Below are 10043 nucleotides of genomic sequence, written 5' to 3'. Positions count from 1 at the left end.
ATAAGTGGATTCCACGAGTGAGGAACTACTTGTATGGGAGAGGGGTTACTCTTGAGACTAATGGAAGCTTATGCTTCAAAAGCCAACGAGAACTGGAAGTCATGCAAAAGATTAGAGATGCTCACGCCCAGTGTTCCCAGGGCTCTTTCCAGGTAGACACGGAGAACGACGAGTTAGCATTAGCACTGGGAAATAAGGAGCACACTGGTCGCACATGCGGCAAGGATTTGAGGCCTTGGAAGGTTGGATTCGACCAAAACACCGACACTTACAAGAAACGAAGAAAAGAAAATATTTCAGAAATGATGGCCATGCTAAAAGAAGAACTTGTAGAGGAGAGACAAATGATAGATGCCAAAATAGAAGTAGCTATGCAGCAAGCTAGGCAGCAAGCAAGGTAGGTGCGGTTAGCTGTCACAGATAATGCTTTGGTGCCAAGTCCTGGTGATCCCCGGAGTAGCTGCGCGTCCATGAGGCTTCCAGGAGAAGCCTTAATCCATCACCCTGTGGACGACATCACAGAAAGCACACCATGCAAGCTTGTCGTGCCAGTATTGGGTGTTCCCACCACAATGGCTAGGGATCTAGCTGAGCAATAGGTGGAATGGACCCTCTTCAACAGTCATTTGATACCACAAGGATATACAATGGTACACGTGGATAGTGTAATACATAAGTACCGTAAAAGCAAGCTGATTACCCTAAAGAGGTAGGGGAAACGAGGCTCTCAAAAAATGTAGGCCATTACGTCCTGTGGTGCAAGCGCGACATATTATTTGGTGAAGACACACATGAGACTGTGTCTAGTTCGAAGTCATCACACGCACCCAAAGGATATCTGTCTCCTCTGTCATCGCCTCCATAACCACCCAGAAGCTCTCCACGTCCTCTACTGCTGCCTCCACAGCCACCTAGAAGATCTCCACCTCTGTCATCACCTCCATAACCATCAAGAAGATCTCCAATCCCTTTGCCACAACCACCTATCCTGCTACAGAAGCCATTAGCACCTGCACAAGCTCAGAAGTTGATGTCATCTAAGAAATTGACTTCATCATACCAGCAAGCAACGGCTAAGAAGCGGCAGTCAGCATCTAAGAAGCTGGCATCTCCTCTGCCTTATAATTTAACTGACGAGGAAACAAAAAGGAAAGTGAGCAATGATGTCACTGCACACTTCAAACATACTGAGCCAGAGAAGAGTGCTATCGATCCAGTAATGGTCGCCAAGTTTATTTAGACTTTGATAAGACCTGTGGACCCACCGCTAAAAATCTAACTACGCTCGTATCATGGGTAAGAAACAGTTGAGGAAGGCGTCGATCAAGAATGTAAAAAACAAAGAGCGCTAGAACAACAGGAAGAATTAGAAAGAAATTTTCTAATTGATGCTTTAATGACAAAAGAAGCACTTTATGACGAATCCAAGGTTCAAAAGGCACAAACTAAATGGCAATCTAAGCTTGGTGAGCCACTGGTCGAGTCCCTGTCGAAGAACGTGGAGATTCCATGCCTGGTACTTGGAACAGTCGAAGGCCGGTAGAGAGATGTTCGCGTTCCATTATAGACATTGTGATTTCCTCCACTAGGATGGAGAATTCTAGATTCATTTAGATGAAATGTATCAACTCTACCACTAAGACCCCCTCAATGTTCAACTCATAAATTTGTGGACTCTGTAATTGTCTTACATGTATAATTCACCGTATAAATTTTTGTATTATTAGATTTAATGTCTTAACTTCTTGTGTATGTAGAATACAGATATATACATACGGTCAAAAGGACATCACTAAAGTAGGATACCTCGATCCAATGAAAATAAACCAGACGATGATCACCACCCTGCCACAGGCAACCGAGGATTATACACTTGAATTTATTCAAACGTACCAATTAAAGAAATACATACTTTTACCTTACAACTTTGGGTACGTGTTTTCATCCATGTTTGTACTACTCTTTTTGAGCATCACGACGTTAGGGCTTAGGACTAATTACCTACTGTGACATATGTGCAGATTTCACTTGGCCCTCTTTGTCATCCAAACTAACTATAGCAGTATCATTGTCCTTGTTGAGAAAAGAAATCCAGCAGCTAAATACCAACCCGTCATAGCTTGCTACAAAGGTAAACTAATTATTTCATTAATGCTTTAGTAAACTTCGAATTGATTGAATCTAAGTCTACTTGTGGTCAATAATCACACACGTATAGGGTGTATGTGTGCTACGTCAAGAGGAAAGAACATCACTTTCCGTTACGGAAGGAATGAAAAATCATAACAGACTTTCCTTGTAGGCTTCAGACCCTGGGCAATAATTTATGTGGCTACTATGTATGTGACTTTATGCATGGATGGACCGAAAACAATTATAGTACCATTACCAAAGCTAAGGTAAGTGGTATACATATTGATGATTAATTTTCAATTCCTACTCGTGTTCAAATAGATTGATTTCTTCAATTCTGATAATTGCAGGACCTTGAGCTGGAAACAAGTATCCTCATGCTATAGAAAATCAACGCAATTCAGGAACAACTCTACGGGTTCATCAATGACCAAGTCATTCCAGAGTCCAGGTGGTACCATGTTTTCAAATAGTGCTATTCGCAAGCCATCCCTTCAATTAGCCCATGAAGTTCGTTACCTAATTCATCTCAAGGAAAAAAGTGTTGTTCAGTGTCTTTGATCAACAAGAACAATTGAATGACATCGCTTCCTACCCTTTTGTTACATACTTCTATTAATTATGAACTTTTGTTGCAAACTTGTGTTAGTTATGATCTCTAGTCAATGACATGTTAAATAACATGGTTACATATGCATGAATGAGATGAGATGTCAATGAATTGTGTATATGTGTGATTTTATATGTCTTCTGATAATTATAAGTGCATGTAAAACTTGAATGCATATTTATCTTGTTGTATGTGACATTATTTGTGCTATTGTCTGCAATAGCTAGATTCTGTACAAGGGGGAGAGGCCGTTAGTGCTGGCTCGTGACAAAAAATCGGCACTGATATGGAGACTATCAGTGTCGTCTTGTACCAAAAATTGGCATTGATAGTTGGGTATCAGTGCCGATTACTTGTTATGAACCAGCACTGATAGTCTCAGTACTATTTTTGGGTTTTTCATAAGCCGACACTGATAGTCATTATCAGTGTTAGTTAATAAAACGGCACTGATAGTCCGTGACTATCCGTGCTGAGTAATCAGTGCCAGTTCAAAAACCACCACTAATGATGTTTTTGAGCCGATATTGATGACCATTTCTTTAGTAGTGAATGCCCTTGAAGGCTAGTCTCGTAATCCTAGAATTGCACCAGGGTGGTGCTAGGCTTGTGTAATCACTACAAGACAAACCCCTTTTTAACAACGCATACTATGCAACGCATAACTAAGTCGTTGCAAATACCATGGTGGCAACGTTTACCAAACGTTGGAAGCATCATCCGTTCGGTATATGACATTCTCCTATTCTCCCTTAGTTTTTTTATCTCCTAATTTTTTTAGTGCACCGTGGTGGGCGCACCTAGAAGGGAAAATAATTTGTACAAAAAGTTGTGCACTGTGAGTCGAACCTGTACCTCTTGCCACTCAGGTCCACGCTATTACCACCTGAGCTGTTAGATTTTTGTGTGTAACCTTGCCTCAAAAATAAACTTATATTTAATACATAAAAGTTCCTGATGGCTATTCGGGAAATATATCAAAATTGGTAAATTGTGCAGAAGGAAAAATTCATGGTCTCAAAACACATGATTGCCATGTCCTAATGCAACAACTCATGCCTATTGCTTTGAGGGGTGTTCTTCCAGATGATATCACAGCAATACTATTTGAGTTATCTTCTTATTTTCAAGGAATATGTTCAAAAGTGCTTCATGTTGATGAACTTGACCGTTTGGAACAATCAATTAGAATTACACTGTGCAAAATGGAGATGATATTTCCTCCTGGGTTTTTCACGGTTATGGTTCACTAAGTAGTCCATTTAGCAACTGAATGTAAGATTGCTGGACCAGTTTGCTATAGATGGATGTACTTTATTGAAAGGTGCTGGTTCTGCTTATTAAAAATTTCAATGTTTGCATTAAGTCATATATTATGTAACTTACTAAATTGATCCTTTTCCATATGCTACAGGTACCTGGGTAAATTGAAGTCGTATGTTCGCAACAAAGCTCATCCGGAGGGTTCAATGGCAAATTCATTTTTGGAAGATGAGGTTATGGTGTTTTGTTCCAGGTATCTAGAAGGTTTCTCCACGAAGCATAATCAAGCATCAAGGAATGATGAGAATAGGAATAATCTTGAACCGAATTTATATGGACATGAATCCTATTTGTTTCCTCCAATAGGAAAACCATTGGGAAAACCATCTAGTTTCACTTTAACTGATTTAGAGAAATTGCAAGCCCATAGATATGTGCTATACAACTGTGAAGCTGTCATTCCATATTTCAAGTAAGTTCTGGTTGTACATATTAACATATCACATAATATTTTTTAACTGACATCATGTTTATTTCCACTGTAGAGAGCATGCTGCTGATCTCAAAAGGAGAAACAGTAACCATCGCCTAACTCTAAAAACGATTGAGCAAATATAGAATAAAATTTTTCCTGATTGGTTCAAAGATCATGTAAGTATGATGCTTTTTGTATAAAAAATGAATTCTGCTTATTTATATTTTTGGATGATACAGATCATGCAGTTGGAGCAACAAAATGGTAGCGATAGCATTGATGAAGAGATTAGATGGTTGGCCCGGGGTCCAATTGATGCAGCAAGAAGACATAGAGCCTTTAATATTCATGGACACAAATTTAGAGCCAAGCGTTATGATAAGGTTACTCAAAACAGTGGAGTTGTTGTGACTGCAAAAACATCAATACACACCAACCAAAAAGCGACAAGAACATAAATGAACACGTGGTATTTTACTAAATGCTTAATATTTGGTTATCTACAATGATTTTTTATACATTATTTTAATTCATATCATTGATATTTCTAGGGAAATTTGAAGGAACTTTTAGTGGAGTAGCCAGATTTAGCAGACACTAGGCAAGGAAAGATTTCTTGGAAAGGAGATGCTCTGAATCAAATATTAGGAGAAGACAAGCATGGCCGTGTTCATGGTTTGGGCCTAGTTCCAAATCCTAATAAAGTGTTTGATCTGTCAACTTCACGACGCTTTAAGAATATAAATCTGACTTCATTGGATCCGACATCAAGTGAAGATGTTCTATCCCTTAGACTTCAAATGAAGAAGGTTCAAAAACATGCCCAGATTCAAGATGCTAATATTCTGGAATTAAAACAAAAGACAAAAACCTTGGAAGAAAGACAACTCGAACAGGTAATTTTAAGGAACTTCTCTGTTAACCATTTTATGTACTAACATTTTGAATTGGTGTCCCAGAGGTGCATAGATGATCCTTTGCATGCAACTCAAGATGCTATTTATGTTGATGGGCCAAATTCAAAACGAAAAGTATGTATCTCTATGAAGATTTAAGAAAATATTCTCAGATTTCCATAACGTTAATTTTTTATAATGAGGTGTAAGTCCTATTCTTTTTTATGTCCACAGCGAGTATACGGTGACCCTCAAAGTCAACAATTTAGCATGGTTGAGCAGCAGAATAATATGATGGTAGTATGAAATTGGCATAATTTTTCATCTAGAGTTTATGTAATAGTATTAATCTGTTTTTAGTCAAAAAAATAGTATTAATCTATTCTTATCCACTACAGAGGAGACAAAATGATGATGAGTACGAGGATTTGCAGCCACCAAACAAATATTGTACAACAGACAAGGTTGCTCACATTTTGTTTTAAACTCTTCATGGCTTACAACCAATATATTATGTGACATCAGTGTTTATTATAGTTTCTACAATCTCCTGACCTTTGTTTCATTTTAGAATGAATGGGAAACGATACAGAATGACAATGCACAACAACCAAAAAAACATTCTAGTGCATATAAGGTTAACTTCTTAATTCACATTAATACTATTAGAACCTAGACCCTGGTTTAACATCAAATTCAGCCATTGTAATGGATTGTTGCATGTAACTATAGAGAAAGGAAGCTAATGCCTGTGATTACAATGTGCTGCAAGCCTACAGAGCTTCTACTGAAGCATACAATGTTAGTATTTTCTTGTTTTTTGTAAAATGAATATTTCTACCAAATACTAGATTGCACAAATTGATTGGTTGTTATGATTTAACGACAGACCAAAAATAAACATTTTAAAGATGACGTTAGGATCGACAAAAACAAGCATACTAATGCAGCCAAGGTGACCAGTATCATTTATTTGTTTTACAAAGTTTTTTGATTTGTTGTATAATGTATAGTTACTGAAATAGCATACACAACAGGTTGCAGACCTGGAAACATCTTCATATTGCTCAAATCATGAAAGTTCTCAATACCAGGTAAAGTTTTTTTTTCTAGCAACAATATTTTTGTTACGTGCATAATTTGCAATAGATTAACTGTATACTCAATTATGTCCACAGCGACCGTACAGTGACCCTCAAAGTCAAGATTTTAGCCTGGTAGAGCAGCAGAATAATACGATGGTAGTATGAAATTGGCATAATTTTTCATCCAGAGTTTATATTAGTATTAATCTATTATTATCCACTGCAGAGGAGACAAAATGATGATGAGTACGAGGATTTGCAGCCACCAAACAAATATTCTACAAGAGACAAGGTTTGCTCACACTTTGTTTGAAACTCTTCATGGCTTACAACCGTTATATATGTGACTTCAGTGTTTATTATAGTTTCTACAATCTCCTGACCTTTGTTTCATTTTAGAATGAATGGGGAATGATACAGAATGACAATGCACAACAACCAAAACAATATTCTAGTGCATATAAGGTTAATTTCTTAATTCACATCAATACTATTAGAACCTAGACCCTGGTTTAACATCAAATTCAGCCATTTGTAATGGATTGTTGCATGTAACTGTAGAGAAAGGAAGCTAATGCCTGTGATGACAATGTGCTTCTAGCCTATAGAGCTTCTACTGAAGCATACAATGTTATTATTTTCTTGTCTTTTGTAAAAAGAACATTTCTATCAAATAATAGATTGCACAAACTGATTGTTTGTTATGATTAGTCTGAATCTGCAATACTCGATCTACGTATTGGTTTTCAACTGCCTGGATCTTGTGCAATAAAAAAATGGACCTATCTAGCTGTTGGACCTTATGTACATTTCATTGAGATACACTGATGCACAATAGCTGCTGATTTTGTTTGACTTGCTTGCCTGATCTGCTCAGCTCGTAACGGCCCGCACTAGCATTTGATAGTGCTTAGATAGTGCTTACTCTGTTGCTACGTTTCCCCTTCTATGCAAGATCATTTCTTTCTAGGCTGTGTCCATTAATAAAGCCAAGGAATGAGTCTATGTTGTGCTTCCGGTGTTTGCTTTATAAGTATTACATGAATGAGATATGCGTGCCATTCAAGGGTTCGGGCTTCCTACTTTGTAGAAGCAAAATTCTGCGGACCCACTGTTACGGCATCATATTAACCTGCAACAATACCATTCCAATCGGCTCATATTCATTAAAGTCTCAGAATTTGAGATGGCATGTCAATTCAAACTTCAAAACTTCAGCATATTTCAAAAATCAACATAATTCAAAACTGATTGGTGGTTATGATTTCACGACAGACCAAACATAAACATTTTCAAGATGATGTTAGGATCAACAAAAACAAGCAAACTAATGCAGACAAGGTGATCAGTACCATTTATTTGTTTTACAATGTTTTTTGATTTGTTGTATAATGTATAGTTACTGAAATAGCATACACAATAGGTTGCAGGCCTGAAAACATCTTCATATTGCTCAAATCATGAAGGTTCTCAAAATCAGGTAAAGTTTTTTTCTAGCAACAATATTTTTGTTACGTGCATAATTTGCAATAGATTAATTATATAGCACAGTAGATATGCCTAGTCTGTCCACTCGTTTGCTTGTAAAACTTTGTTTCTTCGGAGCTTGTGCTGACTTTCTTATTTTCTTCAGAGCAAAAATATCTCAAAAGGAGCTTGTGCAGCCATGTGTGCTACTGTATAAGAAACTTCTTCTAAACTTCATGATATTTATTTCCTTTTTTCAAAGAATTCTCTTAGCTACAGACTGATGTTCCATATAATTTTTTTTTATAGAAACAACAGCATGGTACAGGCAGTAGGTTAGTGACCAGCTCAACGATGGTATAAGAGTGTTTATGTTCATTAGCAATTTATTTTTACAAATGGTTAACTTTCTGTTGTTTGATTATTTTGCTCAAACACTTCCATATATGCACTAGGCTGGCACTACAGTATTTTTGAAGAGTTGGAAAAGTCAAAATAAGAAAGTAGCTGTTGCTACAGTAGTAAGTTGTGATCCAACACACAAACTTGATGGTGTCCCAATAGGAAATAAATTTTGGATAGTGCGTGTCAATGTTGTAATTGCTGCAGACGAAGCATTGATACGGCCATACAAAACCTACAAATTTGTCGGTGATGCAGATGGAGCTAATATTGCTTGGCCTTCAACATTTGTACGTTCACATCTTATTATCTTCACAATGAGATTTTGTTTCTTCCTAATGTTGCATTAAAGGATTCCAATTTTTTAATGTAGGTTGAAAAGATAAATTGGTGATGGTTTCAATGACAAGCTTGATGGAGGATGGACAGTGGTGGTGGCATTTGCAAAATACTATTCCTTGTGTTTAATATTTGTCTCAATAGGAAATGATGTTTAGATCAAACTTCTATCATGAATCATGTGGATGGTATTCAATGTAATGCAACAATTCCATTTCAATATATCAGTGTTTATTTGCCATGTGATGTGTTCTCGATTAATTTTTGCATAAATTATTTTCTCATTAATTGGGCTCCAAATAAAAACTAATTAGGCCAATTAGATGAACAATTGCTAATTGCAACATTTATAAGCGTCGCAACAATCTCAAGTTATGTGTTGGAAAAGACTAGAAAAGTCATTTGTCCAGGGTATATACCAACACATGTAAGCGATGGTATAGCCCACTATATCCGTTGCAACCTTGCAACGGTTTTTTACAGCTATTACCAACACTTATATATGCGTTGTAATAGACCCTTGCAACGCCAGTTCTTGCAACGAATAGTGAATGCGTTGGTATTGATCCTACCAACGCTTATTTGGACTTCTAGCAACGCATATATGCGTTGCAAAAGAGGGGTTTGTCTTGTAGTGAATGCAACCTAGACCTTTTTGAATCAATGAATTAATGCATATGATGGTTTGATGCCTGATGAGGCTTTCATACCTGTGACGATGTGAGGCTTGTTATGAGGTACACAAATCTAATGCCTTGTTGTCTATCAAACTATTGTTTGATAGATGCTCACAAGAATTAGATCATATGGCATTACTTCCTTGTGTATGACTGAGGATAACATATTTACATACTACTTTATCATTGTTTCCTTCTACAAAAATTATCATAGTTTGATGAACTTGTGCAAATTTGTAATGTTGGCCTATAATGATAAGATATATAAGGTGGGATAGGATGAAGTGGCATTCATTGATTTTCTTGTGCCACTTATGAGTCCACCACTTAACCTTTTTAATTGGAAATTGATAGGGGTGGCTCCTCTAGCTCTTCATCGCCCAGAGACTCGGCAGCATCCAGAAGGCCCCTTCGTCCTGGGCCTAGTGCCGAATGGAAATGAGACCTCTAGCTAAAGTTGTAACCCGAGTTGTAGCCCTATCGAATATCTAACTATGGGGTATATGCGCATACAGACAGAGTATGTATAACACATATTAAGAAGCTTTAGATATCATGGAACTGAATCAGCGGTACCTAATACACCCGGAATCAAGGATGTACATATCAGAAAGGTTTCGATTGGTTACCTAACTCGATACGATTAGTACTCAAAATAGATTTATCTACTTGGACGTCAAGGAAAGACAACTCCCT

The 10043-nt window shown here is 37.2% G+C and overlaps 1 protein-coding gene across 3 annotated transcripts; it reads left to right on the top strand.

The window, feature by feature from the left end:
* The first annotated feature begins 3735 nt into the window (after positions 1–3735).
* On the top strand, positions 3736–8905 carry LOC133890071 (uncharacterized). 3 transcript variants are annotated; one of them, XM_062330511.1, is made up of 16 exons: positions 3737–4067; positions 4158–4259; positions 4721–4950; positions 5033–5377; positions 5441–5512; positions 5612–5674; positions 5776–5841; positions 5949–6014; positions 6110–6178; positions 6267–6332; positions 6415–6471; positions 6556–6618; positions 6689–6754; positions 7886–7942; positions 8096–8621; positions 8705–8905. In XM_062330511.1, exons 4-15 carry the CDS (start codon positions 5282–5284, stop codon positions 8144–8146), a joined length of 792 nt encoding a protein of 263 aa, XP_062186495.1. In that variant the 5' UTR covers positions 3737–4067; positions 4158–4259; positions 4721–4950; positions 5033–5281; the 3' UTR covers positions 8147–8621; positions 8705–8905. The 3 variants fall into 3 exon arrangements, with proteins under 3 accessions (XP_062186498.1, XP_062186497.1, XP_062186495.1); XM_062330514.1 differs by lacking the exons at positions 7886–7942; positions 8096–8621; positions 8705–8905 and adding an exon at positions 7738–7875 and having other exon boundaries at positions 3736–4067; XM_062330513.1 differs by lacking the exons at positions 7886–7942; positions 8096–8621; positions 8705–8905 and adding an exon at positions 6862–7392 and having other exon boundaries at positions 3736–4067.
* The last annotated feature ends 1138 nt before the right edge of the window (positions 8906–10043 follow it).

Source organism: Phragmites australis, chromosome 14 (assembly GCF_958298935.1).
Source record: "Phragmites australis chromosome 14, lpPhrAust1.1, whole genome shotgun sequence".
NCBI classification, from domain to species: Eukaryota; Viridiplantae; Streptophyta; class Magnoliopsida; order Poales; family Poaceae; genus Phragmites; species Phragmites australis.
The sequence above is the reverse complement of the archived record's forward strand: the minus strand, read 5'-3'. Positions and strand labels throughout refer to the sequence as shown.

Coding starts and splice junctions, on each gene's coding strand:
- LOC133890071 (XM_062330511.1), top strand. CDS start 5,282: ATGAAGAAGGTTCAAAAACATGCCCAGATTCAAGATGCTAATATTCTG. Junction 5,675..5,775: donor AGCAGCAGAATAATATGATG/GTAGTATGAAAT, acceptor TATCCACTACAG/AGGAGACAAAATGATGATGA. Junction 6,619..6,688: donor AGCAGCAGAATAATACGATG/GTAGTATGAAAT, acceptor TATCCACTGCAG/AGGAGACAAAATGATGATGA.